Source organism: Ornithorhynchus anatinus, chromosome 12, assembly GCF_004115215.2.
Source record: "Ornithorhynchus anatinus isolate Pmale09 chromosome 12, mOrnAna1.pri.v4, whole genome shotgun sequence".
Taxonomy (NCBI): domain Eukaryota; kingdom Metazoa; phylum Chordata; class Mammalia; order Monotremata; family Ornithorhynchidae; genus Ornithorhynchus; species Ornithorhynchus anatinus.
In genome coordinates this window covers 27,869,969-27,889,615 of record NC_041739.1, presented here as the reverse complement: position 1 = coordinate 27,889,615, position 19,647 = coordinate 27,869,969, and the positions used below count along the sequence as shown (strand labels likewise).

The window sequence follows — 19,647 nt, the reverse complement described above, 5'->3', positions numbered from 1 at the left end:
CCTTCAGCCCTACCCTTGACATCACCCTCTATAGGGGTTGCCTACATGGAGGCTCAGAGGGATGTGATTTCAGTAGGAATAATGTCTCCCTAGAAATGAAAGAAGCAATAACAATGACTCTGGGATGTGCATGAAAATGATTAGGACTTAATACTAAAAGTGTCTGGGACTCTGAGCTCTCAAAAAGAAGTAAACATTTCTGAACACAAACCTGTGTGATTTGTTGTAGTGTTTGCTCTCTCTGCAAGGGCATCTTTGATTTTGTCCAGGACACTGCTCAATTCCCGAGACCTTTTTTGATTTTCCTTTTCTGCATGTAACAATCTTTCCCGCAGTTCCAGTATCTGGTTTTGGTAAGTGTCTAAATCATTTCCTGCAAAGAAAATGTAAATTTTTTTTTCCACTCCTCACCTCTCCAAAAGAAATTAAAGGGATGCCAGTATGTTGTTGTTGCTATTGAAATGTCTAGAAATCATTTTTAGCATGTTAAAAATTACATAGTATGTGCGGTGGTGTGGGAATGGGGAAAAGGAACTTTGAGAGGCATGGTAGAAACCCTATGTTTCCATTGACTCTCCTGACAGGTCTTCCAGTTCTAACATCAATTAATTTTTTCTTGATTTACAATTATTCAGTGGTATTTACTGAGCACTTACTGTGTGCTGAGCACTGGATAAAGCACTTGGGAGACTAGGATACAATAGAGTTGATAGACACGATCCTTCAGGGAGTTTACAATCATATCCAGTATGTCTCTCCATCCCTTTAGCATTAATCAATCAATCAATCAATCAATGGTATATATTGAGTGCTTACTGTTTAGAGAGCACTGTACTAAGCAATCGGGAGAGTGCAATACATGATAGCTCTCTTTGAACAGAAAGGAAAAATAAAACCTGGAGTTAGTGTAGCCAGCACAGTAATAATTGTTACCTATCTTCAAACACAGATAAGAGGGACTTGAAATATGGTCTATCAAGAGGTACTACTCCTGTGTTAGTGGATAACATGGTTGTGATTGAACCATTGAGAAGGAAAGTTTGGTTAGTAGTGCAAATAGAGAGATTTTATACAGCAGAAGTTGGAAATTGGATTAATGCCCATGTCTGGAATTTAAACAGTATTTTTACATCAGCATTCACGTGGAATTTTCCCTTCCTTTTTAAGGGTGAAACACAGAACTCTGCAATACTAGTAATCAAATAAAAGGGCTAACTGTGAAATGGAGTTTAAATTAATTAGCTGTCCAATAGTTAAATTTACATCCAAACTTCTTCCAAGTGGAAATCGGGTTGAGTATCTTAAGAAGAATATGCCTGACCTACATCTTTGGAAGAGCACGAAATGAACAGACCAATGAAGTACTCCTTTTACTATTTATTACATTATTGTCTGAATAAAATGGGAAGTACGGGAATATCCGGGGATTAAATCAGTTTATAGATTTTCTCTAATTTCAAAATTGTTTTGGATTGTATTCAATGTGAAGCTTGTGAAGTGTGCAGGAATGTTGTTGGAAATGCATTCTGACAAAATACATGCATCATGTACATTTTCTGTTCATTCCAATTTTGGCATACAGCAAGCAGATTGTCAAGGGAGACTTTAACATACTTGCTACCTATGGTACCGAAACTTGAAAGAAAACCATTAGAAGCCAGGAGATTAAAAATCATTAGAGAAAATTATCCCATTATGTGCCTAGACTGAATTGGTGAGCAAAGCATCATCTGCTAATCTAAGAAGAGAAAAAACACCACAGAGGGAATCCAGTTCTAAAACACTGGATCCTCGGAAAACCTAGAAGTGTGTTCAGCCTACAAAAATCTATGCATAGACCTGAGCTATTAACAGGCTACTGCTTCCTATACTCTAAATTTCACTGTTTCTTTCTGGAGTAGCAAGCTTAACTGCTTACTTAGCTCAGCAAAGCTCTGTAAACATTGGCTACAGAGGTTAAACAGAAACCAAATGCTATATTATCTATATTTAGTCTGAAAAAAATAATCACACCCTCTGAATTTTCAGGCTCGTGTCCAGAGGTAGCAGCCAAAACAATATTTGTTTTATTTCGTTCTAAAATCCTTTGTGTGAATTGGGGGTAATAAAATATTGGCAAGGACACTGCGGGGATATAATTATGAATCTGATGAAACTATGCAAAATCCGGGAGTACCCTAGTTTTTTCCCCTTTTATGATTTTTATATCTTTCAAAAATAGAAAAGTAAAGACAATAACAACAGATATGAAAAAGAGAAACTACTGAAACATGCAGAATATTTCTGTAGCAATTTTATTTTACTTACATTGATAAGTAGGGTGTTATTTCAAGAAGTGAGAAAGAGGATTCAAAGTGGAAGCTGGCTAAATTCAACTAGCTAAGAGCTAATCAGGATTTTAGCAACACAAAACTGGCTTCTTCAATTCATTACTACTTACTCTTCTTCTATTTTTTAGGGAAGCCTAAGCAGCCGAATCATGAGAGATACAACACAGAGACTGAACTCGGGGCAAAACAGACAGTGAATTACATGTAGACATACACATAAGTATCAATTATTGTAATAATAAATATTAACAATAATAATAATCATTGTGGTATTAGCGTTAAGTATTAATACCACATAATAGTGGTATTATGTGCCAAACACTATACTAGGAACCAGCATATAATAATCAGGTTGCTCACAGTCCCTGTCCGACATGAGATTCTCAAATCAAGGCAGAAGGAGAACAGGAATTTAATTCCCATTTTACAGATGAGGAAACTGAGGCACGGGGAAGCAGACTAACCCAAGGTCACACAGCAGCCAAGGGGCAGAACCAGAATTAGAACCCTGGCTCTCTGCCTCCCAGGCCCCTGCTCTTTCCACTAGGCCATGCCCCTTTTCTAACAGAGTTTAACACTACTGACAGTGAATCCTAGCCATCCTAACCAATGAAAGACGTAGATATGATCGACCCTCTGTTCTATACTATATCTGCATTGCACTCTCCCAAGCACTTACTACAGTGTTCTGCACACAGTAAGCACTCAATAATAACAATAATTATGGTATTTGTTAAGCACTTACTATGTGCCAAGCACTGTTCTAAGCACTGAATACATAGTACTGATTGACTGACTGCAACAGATGCTGGTTTTCTCTAGTCTTCCTCTTGGTCTTTCATTCCTCCCAGAGTTTCTGCTCACCGAGAACACCTCTTCCTCTGATTACTACATGCCAGGTTGTTGTATATGCAATAGTTGTTTCCCCAGAATCCACTGCTAAATCAAACTGTTGGAGTCTGCAATGTTGTGATGTCTTTAAAACGTGATTTGCCAGCACTGCTTATATTTGCCCCCTTGCAATTATTTCTCATTAAGCAGATGTTCATGATTCCTGTTTGCATTCCTGATTCCTTCCCAAGTCCACTGATGTTGTAGCCACAGTGAGCATTGCTTCAGGGCTACTGAGCTGACAGTTTTTCAGAGCTTCATTGCCAGGAATCTTTTTGGCTTTAGTATCGCTTATGTGTGGCATCGAGCAAATTGCTTAAAAACCCGAATGTTGTCTTCTATGCCAGGCTTGAAATCTCCTAGAAGTTGGGGTGCCACCATGGCTTTATAGATCTTCCATTTGTTGTGAAGTTTGATGTCTGGCTTGTGTATCCCAGTTGTCTTTCTTTTTCAATTTGTGCATTATGGGAACATATATGTGTATGTGCATATATACATATGTATCCCTGGTACCTGAATTCAGTGACAATTAGTTCTGTGCTTTTAACAGACGTATTTGGCATAGTGGATAAAGCCTGGGCCTGGGAGTCAGGAGGTTCTAATCCTGGATCTGTCACTTGTCTCTTGTGTGATCTTGGGCAAGCCCCTTCACTTTTCTGGGCCTCAGTTACCTCATCTGTAAAATGGGGATTGACACTGTGAGCCCCATGTGGCACAGGGACTGTGTCCAACCCAATTTGCTTGTTTGTATCCCCTCCCAGCTCATAGTACAGTGCCTGGCACATAGTAAGCACTTAACAAATACTATTATTATAATTATATTTGCCTTGGATGTAGGTTTTTCCCACTGTAGGCTGAAATAGAACCTCAATTTTCTTCAGGCTATAGGCAACGCATGGCATCACCCTGGCTCTGTGAAAGGATTCATAATCAGCTGGATGGCTGTACATATTCCTCCAGAGGAAATCATTAGTATAATAAACATGGGAAAACTTCAAAGATGCAAATTTTGGGTAAGACTATGGTGGAGTCTTTACATGGAACAGGAAGCTGAATTAATTAGTTCTGTTTTCTCTGTTATAGCAATCAGAGATATACAATTTCCAGCTCGTGGGATTTCTACTGCTCCCCAAATTTGTATCCTCTACTTGGAGGATGATAGGTAGTGGAGGCTGTTTTTGCATGATACATTGCAGGCTCCTCAAGAGCAGGGTCTGAACCTTTTTAATCCTCTTGGATGTTCCTTACATTCCCACTACTGAACTTTACACACAAGAGGTACTCAAAAAATACTCTTCCATAATCTAGCATTATTATGCAAATGTCAATTTTCCAAAGGACAAACTCTCTTTTTTGATTAACTTTTTAGTTCTTTCTCTTCTTTGTCTCATTGTTGATGAGACTGTAGATTCTCTGATAACCTTCCGCTTCGTGTAACTGATGATGAGAAGCAATGTGGCCTTTGGGCAGAGCACGGGCCTGGGAGTCAGAAGGACCCGGGTTCTAATTCCAGCTCTGCCACTTGTCTGTTGTGTGACCTTGGGCAAGTCACCTCACTTCTCTGTGTCTCAGTAACTTCATCTGTAAAAAGGGGATTTAGACTGTGAGCACAATGTGGAACATGGTCTGTGTCCAACCCGATTAGCCCGTACTTACCCCAGTACTTAGTACAGTGCCTGGCACATAATAAGGACTTAAATACCATAAAAAAGATGAAAATCTTGGAGACGTGTCAGGTGCACTTGGTATGGGCTACGGTGTAATCACTGTCTTCTTCAGGATGAAGGAGCCTTGGGGCGAAATTCCTCCGTTTGGCAAGCCCTTGCCTTCCACCATCAATGAACATACTGTCCCAGATATTCTTGAAATTCAACCCTGATTCTGGAGTGTTGTGCACTATGAGCCAATCGAGCTTCCAAAGTGCCTATTTCCTGGATATGCCTAGAAATCAGACTGCTTTTGGAGCCGCGACATGCAGTTCTTTGTGAGAGGGGCTGACTTGCTGTCTTTGGAGGGACAATGACCCTTACCAGAAAGACTGGCTCCTTCTAACCTAGGGGACTTGAGGCAGTCCCACTAGCTACTTCAGTGGTGCTTCTGTTCCTGGGTTTATTATCAGTTCAGAGGATCATTTTCATATCCTTATGCATATGTCTCCTGAGCAGAGTAATCAAAATAGAGCAGTTCCAGTAAAAATGTCTCAAGGCCTTTTGGTGATACTTATAGATTGATCTCATCTGTCTTGCCACTGACTCCTTGTCTGGAACTTCTTTCCCCTCAGATCCACCGAAGACCACCACTCTCCTTACTTTCAAAACCATCTTAAAAAAATCACATCTCCTCCAAGAGGCCTTTCCCGACTAATCCCCCATAAGAACCCAGATCTTTATTGACTCCCAGGCCGCTGCTCTATCCAGTAGACCACGCTGCTTCTCCTGTTCAACCTTGACAGTTCACCTTTGGGTCTGGCTGGGCCTTGACCTGACCTGTACTCCTGATTAGGAGTTCCTCCACAGGGCTGGTAATGCAATGATTTTCCAAGGCATTGGCTACCCATACCCACTCGTAATGGCTGTACTTGAAATCGAATCCATATGTAGTAATTGTATCTACAGGGTAGATACCCTGTATCTACCCCAGCGCTTAGAACAGTGCTCTGCACATAGTAAGTGCTTAACAAATACCAACATTATGATTATTATTATTATTATTAATGTGAGGCCTGTCTTGGAGTTTCTCTGCATTAGGTCCCTTGTCAGAAGGCCTCTTTACTATAGAACAGCAGGTGATCTTCTTCAAAGCAAACTGTATTGTAATTGGATAGTTTTTTTTTTTTTTTACAAGAGCAGTAGCTAGACAACTTTGTTAATTAGCACCTGCTCACCTATTTAGAATCTAAAAAATAGCAGGTGGCAGGTTTAAAATAGAAATTATGTCTTTAACTTCTATTAATGATCCCTGGCTAGTTGTATTTGTTGTGAGACTAGAATTATTTTTTGCTTCAGGGAGTAAGAAACAATGGGCAGGGTGGATTAAGGCAAGATAGAGGATATTGTTAATAAAATCCTTTCCGAGAAAAGTTGGTGGACAGATGAAGATATTTGTAGTTTCATGGACTGTTTTGAACCATCTGTGAGCAGGGGTACTAATCAGTAAGAAATGCAATTATTTTCTGATTAGGGAGAAAGAGGGTCAGAAAGCTTTGGGATATGGAATTGCTCAGTCTTCCAAACCACTCCAATTCAATACTTCTTTATTTTATCATCTAAGGTTTATATTTCAGAAATATTTCTTTCTTCCATTCAACGATTGGTCTATATTTTCACATTGCCTGTGTTCTTGGTAACTTCCCAAATAGGCACAGTTACTACTTTCATAAACAAAATGTAAATCAAAAAGTAGTTTGAGTTTCAAAAAGGGTAGAAATACGTTCTCATTCAATGGGCGGAAACTGAACTATTGTGACTTCCTCCCCTTCCCCCCACAACAGTTGTGTGTAAATATGTACATATTTATAATTGTATTTATTAATGATGTATATATATATCTATAATTCTATTTATATAGAATTATAGAAAATATTTTATTTGATGTATTATTAATCTAAATCTATTATTACTATATTATTTCTATATTCAAATATATTATTTTATTTGATGCCTGCGTACTTGTTTTGATATCGGTCTCTCCCCTTCTAGACTGTGAGCCCATTGTGGGTAAGGATGGTCTCTATTTGTTGCTGTACTGTACTTTCCAAGTGCTCAGTACAGTGCTCTGCACACAGTCAGCACTAAATGATTGAATGAATGAATGAATGAATACTATCCTTCAAGTTTTAAATCAAAAATTTTTATCTTAGTTTTTCATTGTCATTAATACGCACTTGGTATAGAAAAATGAAGTTCAGAGTCTTTTTAAAAACAAACAAATCTTGTGATATTTTGAATACATTAACCTTACTTAGTGTAAGACCTAGCACAAGACTGAAAGTGAAAAGACCTGGGTTGTAAACCCAGCTCTGACACTTGCTTGCTGTTTGACCTCAGTCAAGTCATTTATCTTTTCTGTGCCTGTTCCCTCATCTGTAAATTAATTAATTCATTCAATCGTATTTATTGAGTGCTTACTGTGTGCAGAGCACTGTACTGAGCAGTTGGAAAGTACAATTCAGCAACAAATAATAAATTGAGTATTAAATATCTGTTCTCCCTCTGTCTTAAAAGGTGAACCAAGTGTGGGACAGGGATTGTGTTCAATGTGATTGCATTGTATCTACACCAGTACTAAGCACTGTGTATGGTATATAGTAAGCACGTAAATTCCACTATTATTAACGTACAATATTTTTATTCAGCATAATATACAGTACACACCCGTGAAGGTGTTCAAGTGTTTTGGAATTTAAACTAGCATATTTAAAATTCTCCAATTTAAATTGACATTTATGAAAGTGATTTTTTCATTGAACCCAATAATGTTATCTACTAAGTAACAGTTCAGTTTTAAGGGGAAATCCAAGACAATATGATATAAAGACAAATAGAATTTTACAATAGCTTTCCTGAGTAGAAAATTCCAAGTCCCAGATGTTGAGTAAAAACCTAATGAACTATTTGACTTTCGCGCCCTCTGTCTCTCCCTTCAATATACACACATTTGTCTATTTTCTACAACAGAGTGAGCTACTTTTGAAGTATGAGAGAAATGAGGGGCTCTTTGTAACTCTATGTGAAAGTCCTTCTGAACCTTATTTTTCAAAAATTTGTTTATACTAAGCTAGGAATACTGAAAAAATTCCTCTTATTTCCCATGTATATTATGAGCTACCTTCAGATTATTTTAATCATGCTTTTGACTTGAGAGTGACTGCTAAGAGGTTTCAAAGACGTACAAGCTCAAAGTTCTATCCCCTGACTGAATTCAGGGCTTATTTTTTTTTCTACCAAACTCAGCTAGGTAAGGGCATAAACAAATCATGTATTCCCTTATGTGGCCATTTAATACTCCAGAGAGCGTTACTAGTGTAGTTATATTGTGGCTATTAAGGGTGCAAATTAAAAATACACAGTGAATTTTTGTCTTTTTGCTACACTTTAGTAAACTCTTTACAAGATTGCTATCATTTGGGAAAATAAGAATAAAATTCCAAGTGGGCTTGGTGAATTGTAAAAGTGATTTTTACCAAAACAGGGTGAAATTTAATAGGGCCTGAGCAGTGCAGTGTAACACCCTGAGGAACAAGAAACAAATAACAGAAATACAGAACGGGGAAAGACAGGCTAGACCCAAATACAGCAGAATAAGAACTAGGTGGTGGTGGAAGGTTCAGATTAGACTATAGGTTGATTGAGTTAAGAATGAAACACCATTATAAAAACAGCCTATGTGATTTTGTGATATAGTAACATAATTGCTAAATATAAAAGTCAGACCTGCAGCCTTTGCAGTCCACTCTGCCTTGGTCAGACTCTTGGTCAGAGTTTTTGGTCCAGTTGGTTGCTGCATTTAAAAAAAAAATGTGGAGAAATAGGAAAGGGCCCATAGTAGAATGATCAAAATAATTAACCTGGAGAAATGAATCAGTAGTATTTATTGAGCACCTGTGTGCAGAGGCCTGTACTAAGCATTAGGGATAGTACAACAGAATTGGTAGACACATCCTTTGCCCACAAGGAACTTACAGCCTAGAGGGAGGAGCTAGAAAAGAAGAAAAGGAGGAATGAAGGCTAAAGGATATTCATATAATCTGCAAATGGTTTTTACTGAGTGCTTAGTGTGGGCAAACCACTCTACTGCTTGGGAGAATACAATAAAGTAGACATGAACTCTTTAAATACATAAGGGGTTTTTGTGGGAAGGGAGTTAACCAATTGTTTTCAATCCATCAGTGGTATTTATTGAGCAGTTGTGTGCAGAATGCTGTCCTAAGTGTTTGGGAATTTACAGTCTAGAGGGGGAAGCAGACATTAAAATAAATTATATCTAGATACATGAGTTTTGTGGGGTTGAGGGCACGGTGAATCTCAAGTGATTAAAGAGGATCAAACAAAAAGAAATGGATTTAAATTGAAATAGGAAGGTGTTCAGTTGAATCTAAGACAGGACTCTTTGATGACACCCAAGATTTCCTAATCACATTCAGCACTTCTTTGGAAACAGGCTACCAAGAAAATAATGGTAGAAAATGATCTTCTAGGAAGTCTTGGTAATTTACCTATTTTGAAGTAAAGAGAAAGACTAGAGGATGTGTCATGACCTCTTCCTGCTCTAAGAAACGTTCCAATGTGGTTCACTGCTGTGGTAAAATCTTACACATCTTGAGCATCAATCTTCAGTAAGATGCTATCAATTCACAAGTTGAAAATTCATGCATTCAATCGTATTTATTGAGTGCTTACTATATGCAGGGTATTGTACTAAGGCTTGGAATGTACAATTCGGCAAAAGATAGAGACAATCCCTGCCCAACAACCTGCATTACTTCTTAGACAATTTGCAGCCCTCCAGGGCTGAGTCCAATCCTCCTGGTATAATTTTTAGGTGGTATTTGTTAAGCACTTACTATGTGTCAGGCACTGTACTAAGCGCTGGGGTAGATACAACCTAATCAGGTTGGACACAGTCCCAGTCCCACGTGGGGCTCACAGTCTTAATCCCCATTTTACAGATGATGTAACTGAAGCACAGAGAAGTAAAGTGATTTGCCTAAGGTCCCACAGCAGACAAGTGGTAGAGCCAGGATTAAAACCCGAATCCTTCTGACTCTCAGGCCCGTGCCCTAGCCACTGTGCCATGCTGCTTCTAGTTTCCCACTCTGCATACAGAGTCCCTTTAAAATGCAAGGAATTTGGAAAGCAGTAAAGGAGACAAGCTCCAGGAGAACTGTGAATTATCACCATAAAGCCTGTTCCAATCAGATATTTGCTTTCAAGTATGAGATGATATTTAACCTAAAGTGAACAATTGCAGGCTGAGGCCAGGAACAGAAATTCTGAAGCTTTTCCAGCAGCCAACAATGTTTGCCGTCAATCTTCTCCTAATCCATTACTGGGTGAGATATATTACTATTGTTATAGTTTCTTCCATTAAAAAACAATCAAAATGAATTAACTACATGGAGGAGCTGTATCAGGAAAAACAAGTAGTTGATGAGTTGGCGGAGAGGGAGAGGAGGGTGTGGGTAGGAGAGAAAATACTTTTTTTAAAAGAGGAAACTCACATTTTTAAAAATTAAACAAATCAATAATGAATGGATTTTCCTGAACAGAGAAATGCTCCAAAAACTAAGCAGCAGAAAGCAGGGAGAAGATAAAATGATACTGGAATAATCCACAATCTAAAAAATTAGCTCTTTAGTTTTTTGGAGCACTTTGGATTTGAAAAGAATACCATTGTACAACAATATTAATGTTCTACAGGACAAATACTGTTCCTGAAAAGTTTAAACTAATGAGTGCTTTAAGCGAACCCACAACATAATCTAGATTACAATTGTGATCAAAATCCTAATGGAAAATATTTAGGTAAAAATTTTTCATAAGTTGCTTGTCATCTCAGACGGGAGATCATTCAAATATATGGCAACTTGCTGGATAATTTTAGCTGGCAACAAATGATGGTTACTTTAAAAGTTTTATTTTCTAAACATGACGATGTTAAGTAAACCTGATACTTTCAAATGCTTTACATTCTAAAAACTCAGCAGTTTGCTGAGTTTATTTGCTCAGTATAACAATATACCTAGAAAGCAACAGAACCACACATGCACTGCAATTTTTGTACATTGATATATTGACTCTCCAAATTCCCTACTTTTTGCAAATTAAAACAAGGGCGGCACCATTATGCAGGTCATTTAAGAATTAAACCTAGTTTTTTTCAATTCCCTTCTGCGTCACCCTGACCTGTTCCCTTTATTCATCCCCCTTCCCAGCCCCACAGCACTTATGTACATAACTTTAATTTATTTATAGTAATGTATGTCTCCTTGTATGGGCAGGTAGGGAAAGTGTCTGTTATACTGTACTCTCCCAAGCACTTAATACAGTGCTCTACACATAGTAAGCGCTCAGTAAATGAATTCACTGAGCAGCTGAAAGGAGAAAAGGAAGAGAAGGCGGCATTTGAGAATGCAATTCTATTGAGAGCTGCATATAATAAGCACTCAGTTAACTCCCCTCCTGCAGCATTAACATATTTTTTAATGGTATTTAAGTGTTTACTAGGTGTCGGACACTGAACTAAATGCTATGGAAGGTGTAAAACAATCAGGTTGGACACAGTCCGTGTCCCAGATGGGGCTCTCAGTCTTACTCCCCATTTTACGGATGACAGAACTGAGGCACAGAGAAGTTAAGTGACTTGCCCAAGGTCATGCAGTGGACAAGTGGTGGATCTGGGATTAGATTATTATTATTACTGGCACTTTCTAAACTCTTACTTTGTGCCAGGCACTGAACTAAGTGCTGGGGTAGATACAAGCTAATCAAGTTGGATACCGTTCATGTCCCACATGGGGCTCACAGTCTTCTCATTTTACAGATGAGGGAACTGAGGCACAGAGAATTTAAGTTATTGCCCGGAGTCACACAGCAGACAAGTAGCAGATCAGGATTAGAACCCAGGTCCTCTGACTCTCAGGCCCATGCTCTTTCCACTAGACCATGCTGCCTCTCTCTTACCTTTCTTCTCCTCCTCCCCAGGGATGCTGAAGTCTCAATGTTGGGATAGTCTCTATCTGTTGCCAAACTGTAGTTTCCAAGCACTTAGTACAGTGCTCTGCACACAGTCAGCACACAATATATACAACTGAATGAATGAATGAACTCTCCCTACCAGTTTGTGTTGCCTTGTTCTCAACGACCTTCCCAGCCAAAACTATTACTACCTACCATTGTGTGGTATAAAAAATAATCTTTTATTTCCTCCTCAAAAATTGGATTGGGGCAGTTACACAGAGGGGCGGGGGGCAACCAGGCAGGTAAAATTTGATAATTATGATTCAGTCCCCAAATAAAGAGAAGCAGCATGGCTTAGTGGGAAGACCACGGGCTTGGGAATCAGAGGTCTTGGGTTCTAATCCCAACCCTGCCATTTGTCAGCTGTATGACTTTGGGCAGGTCACTTAACCTCTCTGTGCCTCAGTTACCTCATCTGTAAAATGGGGATTTTAAGACAGTGAGCCCCAAGTGGGACAACCTGTTAACCTTGTATCTATCCCAGCGCTTAGAACAGTGGTCGGCACCTGGTGAGTGCTTAACAGATACCATCATTATTGTTATTATTACAAAGGAATTGATTTTCCCGGAAGATTTTTTTTTCCACTCAGTAACTACAAGAGGCTAAGCATCCACAACCTGACTTCCATATGAACCTCCTTTAGTAAATTCAAATTTTGGGATAGCAAATGAGCAGTTTTTGCTCACACACTTGAGCCAACATTGAGGCATTTGAAAGAATGGATTGAATGAACAAAACTTAAGTCTCAAAAGAAGAGAACCTAGGAGAGTAACGCGATTTGAACAACAAATATTAGATACGTTAAAAGGGGAAAAAAAAACCTGTTTAAAAATAGGAGGAAGTCTTACAGGATTTAAAGCAGTTTTCTTTCAGGATACAATATGTGTGAGAATAGGCTCCTCTGAGTTTTAGTTACACAACTACTAGTGCCACCTTGAGGAGCTTTTAAAGCTGATGATGAAATTCACTTTTTCCTCTCCTTTATGGTTGTATCTTTGTTTTGCTTCGAAGACTGGTTTTTAAAATATCTACCTTAAAATAAAACATATATTTAACATGACAATGTTCAATCGATTAGCCTGTAAGCCCGTCAAAGGGCAGGGACTGTCTCTATCTGTTACTGATTTGTACATTCCAAGCGCTTAGTACAGTGCTCTGCACATAGTAAATGCTCAGTAAATACTATTGAATGAATATTACCAGAACATTGTTGATTCTCAGACATTTACATATAGTACATTACCTTACTGCTTAGCCTTGTAAACATGTACATAATATAAAGGGATTCTTCAAAAATCTGAAAGCTCATATTTATATCTCTTGGTTTCTGTTCATTTAAATATATGGCTGCCCAGCAATACATAATTAGTGCTTTGTACCTGGAGTACAGTCTAGCCTAAAAAATGAAGGGAAAAGTGCTCTGCATATATTTCAAAAGCCTCACAGCGGAAAGAGTAGCCATTTTTTTATTTATATTATTGTCCGTCTCTCACTCTAGACTCTAAGCTTACTGTGGGCAAGGGAATGTGTCTACCAATTCTCTTGTACTGTACTCTCCCAATCGCTTAGTACAGTGCTGTGCACACGTAAGTGCTCAGTAAATACCACTGAGCACTTTAGTCCAGGGTTCTGCACATAGCATGGTCTCAGTAAATACTATTCATTGATTTTAAACAAGTGCCTTACAGATTGTTATTGATAGACAATTTTTGTTCCCTACATTTTCCATCATCTTTGGATTCTTCAGTGGAAAGCCTCAGGAACATGATACAAGCTAAATCGTAATTCTGCAAAACCATGATTTCCAAATAGTGACTGAATATATTAATTGGTGTAGAGATCAAAAATTCTACTTCATTTTACCAGCATTTTAAAATTTTAAATAAGTACAAGTGGGATGGTTCCCCTGTCTCCCCGTTCCCCACATAGAGGAAAAAAAAACCCAACTAAAAAACCACTATATCAGAATAGCTAAGCCATTAATAGAAATATGGAAGTCAAAAGAAAAAGAACAAACACAGAGAAGGTTCTTAGCCTGCTTGCTTCCTTTCTGTGGTCTAATCCCAGAACTATGGAAATTTAAAATGTATATAACTTTCCAGAGGAAGGTTGTGTAAATATTGAAGATAGATGTCAAACCATTTGAAGATAAAGTTACACATTGGTTAAGTTATACGTAAGGTTTACATAACTGTAATATACATTCAAACATATCTAGTATTTGTGGAGAAATAACTGAAAGAGGAATTGAACAAATTACAAACACAAAGAATAGTGAAGAGGATAGGGACCACTTACAAAACGAGTAAATTAGCTAATGGTAGTACAGAAAAAGGATGACTCGCTTGGATAGTGTTTGGAACCCAAATGACGGGTACATTAAAAAAGAACATTTTCTTCATTCCTAGAAAAGATGAGATTTTTGGTGGAAAGGCAAAGGCCAAATATTTTCCCTCTAGGCTCACAGCCAGGACTCGAGTAGATTCTATTTGAAGACTCTGTACACCAATTAATATATTCAGTCACTATTTGGAAATCATGGTTTTGCAGAATTACAATTTAGGTTGTATCATGTTCCTGAGGCTTTCCATTGAAGAATCCAAAGATGATGGAAAATGTAGGGAACAAAAATTGTCTATCAATAACACTCTTTAAGGCACTTGTTTAAAATCAATGAATGGTATTTACTGAGCCCATACTATGTGCAGAACCCTGGACTAACCACTTGGGAGAGTTACAACAGAGTGGGTAGACACATTCCCTGCCCACCATGACATAGGCATGAAACCAAATAAAAATAAATGTGCACTTATACTGAAGGAACCATGTCTCTCCCCTCCTGTAAAAGCTCCATTTTCCTCCAAAACTCCTGACCATTGGCTCATGACTCTCCATGAGCTCTCCCCATCTTATATTTATATGTACACTCTTCACTCCCCAGTTTAGGGAGGGTGGGGGGCTTGATTCCCTTCTCCACCTCCCCGACAACTATACCTTCTCACTGCCCCTTCTAACCCCTCCCACCACCAAACCCTTCTTCACGCCCTTCCTCTACTGTCCAGAGCTCTCTCCTTCAAATGTGCCAGGTCCAGCTCTCTTCAGCTTCAAGGTCCTCCTGAAATTCCCTCTCCTCTTTCCCAGCCCTGCCCCTTTCATCCTAACAACCTCCTCAGCACTTATGTATTTACAGCCACCCTAGCACTTACGTACATATTGATTTATGCCCTCTTATTTATTCAAGCATTTAATCGCTTATCCATCTTTTCCTGCTCTCCTTATTAACAACTGTTTTTACCTGTTCCCCCCAGGTCCCATTAGATTGTAAACTCCTGCTTATTTAAATATGCCTGAATGCTGGTAAGCATTTTGCAATATCCCCTCCTTCTAGATCTTGCATTTTTCTTGAATGTGAAAGAAATTTTTACCTTTTGCTTCAAATTTACAGATGCAATTTATAACAGATATTGCTACAGTAAACAGTAATGGAACCAGTACGATAAAAGAGCTACAAAAAATATAAAGGTTCCACGGTGATTCATTAAATTTATGTGGATTTCACTAAAAATAATAAAAAAAAGGTATTTTAATTCAAAATATGTCTAGACTTGCATAAAATTATTTTTGGAAACTATGTTTTTATAAAATTTCAATGAAAAATGTGATTATAAGGGTTTTTTAAAAAAAATTTAACAGTTGATTTGTAAAAATGCATTAGGTGTTAAATACCTATAGGAGCCTTGAAGTACTAATGGGAGGATGAAGAAAAACACTGAGTGAAGACTAAATGGATTTTTAAACATCTGAAATTTGACAAAATGTACAGCACTTAATTACCAATGTCATTGGAGGCCTTGTGAAAATGAGTCTCAGAAAATCTAAAAACTCTTGTAACCAAGTTTCAAATTCTTCTTTTATCAAATCTTCTCTTCAGTTTCTCATAAGAAGAAACGGCCTTTCCTTTCGTTTCTCCTTTCCTCGCCTGGTGGAGATACCATGAGCATAAAATGACCAAGACACAGGTCACAGAATAAAAGAGAAGCAAAGGGTCTGGTTAAGATGCAGGGAAAATAGATATGAAAAAAAGGTCTAAATTTCCCAGCAAGTACCATTTTCATTTTGTGAAAGAACTATGTATTCCTGTCACATCATCAAATACAGTACTTGAACATTTTAATGAGTTCCAAGAGCTAAATGCATGCAAGTGAAATGAATAACAATAAAATTCTACAATACTCATGCTGCCTTGCAACATCTGTTTTGGGAAGCTGATAACCAATGGGCAAGCTACACGTCCCATTGTCGCTTAGAAGCGGTGTGGATTAATAAGGTACTGGTGAAAGACAAGAAGAAAGGGAGAAAAGGCTGACCCAAAACAATAGGCTATTATTTCATATATATATTATACTATCCCGAGTAGCGCTGCCTAGGTTGTGTTTTAAGAAAGAGAAAAAAAAATCACACAAACTGAAAATATTGCAATGCCATATGCTTGAGAGGTAGCATGGTGTAGTGGATAGAGCGCAGGCCTGGGATTCAGAAGTTCATGGATTCTAATCTTGGCTCTGCCACTTGCCTGCTGTGTGACCTTGGGCAAGTCACTTCACTTCTCTGTGCCTGAGTTATCTCGTCTGTAAAATGGGGAGAGAGACTGTCAGCCCAACGTGGGACAGAGACTGTGTCCAACTAGATTTGCTTGTATCCACCCCAGTGATTAGTACAGTGCTTGGCACATAATAAGCGCTTAACCAATACCATAATATATATAATTATTACTACCTCCAACAGGTTCAATTGATATCATTTACTGAATACCTACTCTGTGCAGGGTACTACTTTGGGTGTCTTGGAAGACTATAACAGGTAAGAGATGTGATCCATGTCCTCAAGGAGTTTACAATCAAATAGGGGAGGAGACAGATACAAAATAAATCACAGATAGGAGGCGGGAGGAAAGTTGGAGATGTGAAAAAATAAGGGCTTAAAGAGTATGACTTTGTAAAGTGATATGAACAAAAGTGCTCTCGGTGGCTGTGAGTTCATAAATGCTTAGGAGGGAGGATGACCCGGGGAGAAGAATTAAATTGGAGAAAGCCTCTTGGAAGAGATGCAATTTCAGGAGGGCTTTAAAGGAGAGCTGTGATCTGGAGAATTTGAAGGAGGGCATGAGCAAGGAGCTGGAGGTGGAAGAAATGAGAGTGAGGGGCAGTGGGAAGGTTGCTTTGTAGGAATGTAGACCGAGGACTTGGCAGCAGCAGATGAAGAGAGCAGATAAATATGGAGATTACCAGAGGAGAGCCTTGAAATCAATAGGTAGAAATAAATTTTTGCTTGATTCTGTGTGAAATGGATCATCAACTGGAGGATTTTAGGGAGGAGAGGGATGTGGACAGAGGTTTTCAGGAAGGTAATCCAAGCTGAGGAGTGCAAGAGAAACTGAGGGCTGAAGCAATCCAGGAAGGAGGAAGGGTCAAAGAGGTCAGGGGCGGTAGACACTAGAACGACACAGTGAGGAATGAGGTCTGTGACCTGGGGTATACGGGGAGAAAAGAGTTTATAAGGGGAGAGCACCAATAGCCAGCCACTAGTCAGATGTCTCTATTTGAGTCAGACTGGAATGTGTAACCACTGAAGGTTTTTGAGGAGTGGAAAGATGTATGTAGGATGACATTAGTAATGGTATTTATTGAGCACCCATGGATGCAATGCACTGTACTTGGGAAAGTACAACAGTAAGAAATGACACATTTCCTGACCACAAGGAGTTTACACACTAACTTAATACGGGCAGTGCGGATTGACAACTCAATAAATGCCACTGATTGATTGATTGATTAAAGACGAGAGGCTAGACACAGGGAGAGCAGTGAGAGGGCTGATTCGATAGTCTAACTGGGCTTTGATGACCTCCCAGACAAAAGTGGTAATTGGAAGGAGAGAAAGGGGTGGCTCCAATAAACGTTATGGAGGAAAAACTGACAAAGTTTAGCTACTGATGGAATGTGAGTTAAAACTGTGAGACGTCAAGAAAGGTACAAGGGTGTCAACTTGGAAACAGGAGGGAAGGATGGAGGAAGGGAAAAGATGATGGAGGTGTCAATGTGCTGGGAAAGTTAGATGGAAGAGGAGATTTTGGAGGGGGGAAAAAAGAGTTCAGTTTTTGCATACTGATTTTATGGTGCCAGCAGGACAGCCATATCGATTCTAAAGGTAAAAGGAAATATGAGATTATAGATGAGGTTAGAGATTAGGGCTAGAGAGATAAATGAGGAAATTATCTTCTTAAAAGTGGTAACTGAAGCCATGGAAGCAAATGAGATCTGAGAGAGAGCAAGGGTGTGATTAGAGAAACAGGGAACATAGAACACATCCATGAGGGAAACTTACAGGTAGGGGGAGAGAGGCAGAAGAAGAGCTGGAAAAAGAGAATGATGAGTGGCCAGAGAAGTAGGAGGAGAACCAGGAGAGAATTGTGTTGGTAAAAACCATGATTGGATAGTGTTTCCAGCAAAAACATATGGTCTACAGTGCCAGAGGCTGCCAAGAGATGAAGGAGGATTAGGATGGTTCAGAGTTCATTAGATTTGGCAGGGATCCATCCCTGGAGAGTGTGATCTCAGAGGAGAAAGAGCCACGTGGCACAGTGGGTTGAGAAGGAAGTTGGAGAAGTGACAGTGTAGGCAGTGGGTTTACTTGACCCATTTGGATGAATTTGGACAGGAATAGGGACAGGCAGAATGGGTCTTCACAAGATCAAGAAACATTTTTTAGACTAGGGAAGATGTTAGCATGTTTGAAGGCAAAAGCGAGGGAACTGTCAGAGAGAGTGAGGTTGAAGATGGTCATCAGAAAGAGAGGAGGAGTGGGAGTGAGTTTTTTGAAGTTGGGAAACAACGTGGCTTTGTGGTTAGAGCACGGGCTTGGGAGACAGAGGACCTGGGTTCTAATTCCGGTTCTGCCACTTATCTGCTGTATCACCTGGCGCGTCACTAAACTTTTCTTTGCCTCATTTACCTCATCTGTAAAATGTGATTAAGATTGTGAACCCCATATGGGGCAGGGACTGTGTCAAACCAGATTAGTTTGTATCTACCCCAGCACTTAGTAGATGGTGCCTGGCATATAGTAAGTGCTTAACAAATACCATAAAAAAAAGTTGAGAGGGGATCAAGATAAATGCCCAGAGAAGAGGGGATAGATTTTAAGAGCAGGAGATTTACTCCTGAAGGATGGCTGGAAAGGAGGGTTTAGATATCAGGATAGGAAAGAGTTGGGAAGATGAGAGGTGAGAGAGGGTACTTTGGGGAGCTCCCACCTGATTTTTTTCAATCTTATCAACAAAGTAATTGATGAGGTCCTTAGGGGCAAAAGAGTGGGTCCGGGCAGGCTTCAGGCAGGAATTAAAGGTCTGGAATAACTGGTGGGGGCAACGGGTATGGGAGTGGAAGGAATGTTGTTGAGCAGAGGAAAGAGCAAAGCTCTTTGGCAAATACTGTATCAAAGTGAGAGGAAGAGAGACAGGCAGAGAGTGGGGGGAAGGAAGGGTGGCTCTTTCGGCTTGATGTTTATCCCTCTGTGGACCGACAGGTAGAGTTTGAGCACCCATAGCCTGCTGCTTAGCTCCTTCCTGGGATCGACCCACCTCAGATCTCTGGCCCTCAATGACCCAGTCCAAAAATCCAGGCAGAAG

General features: G+C 39.3%; 1 protein-coding gene across 2 annotated transcripts in view; it reads right to left on the bottom strand.

The window, feature by feature from the left end:
- MGAT4D (MGAT4 family member D) overlaps window positions 1-19,647 on the bottom strand; it is a 77,623-nt gene that overhangs the window by 45,859 nt on the left and 12,117 nt on the right. For both annotated transcript variants that reach the window (XM_029076695.2, XM_029076694.2), the window contains exons 2-3: window positions 8,654-8,720; window positions 212-373 (exon numbers count right to left, since the gene is read on the bottom strand). In XM_029076695.2, coding sequence (XP_028932528.1) covers window positions 212-373; window positions 8,654-8,720 — 229 coding nt within the window. The remainder of the gene's footprint in view (window positions 1-211; window positions 374-8,653; window positions 8,721-19,647) is intronic.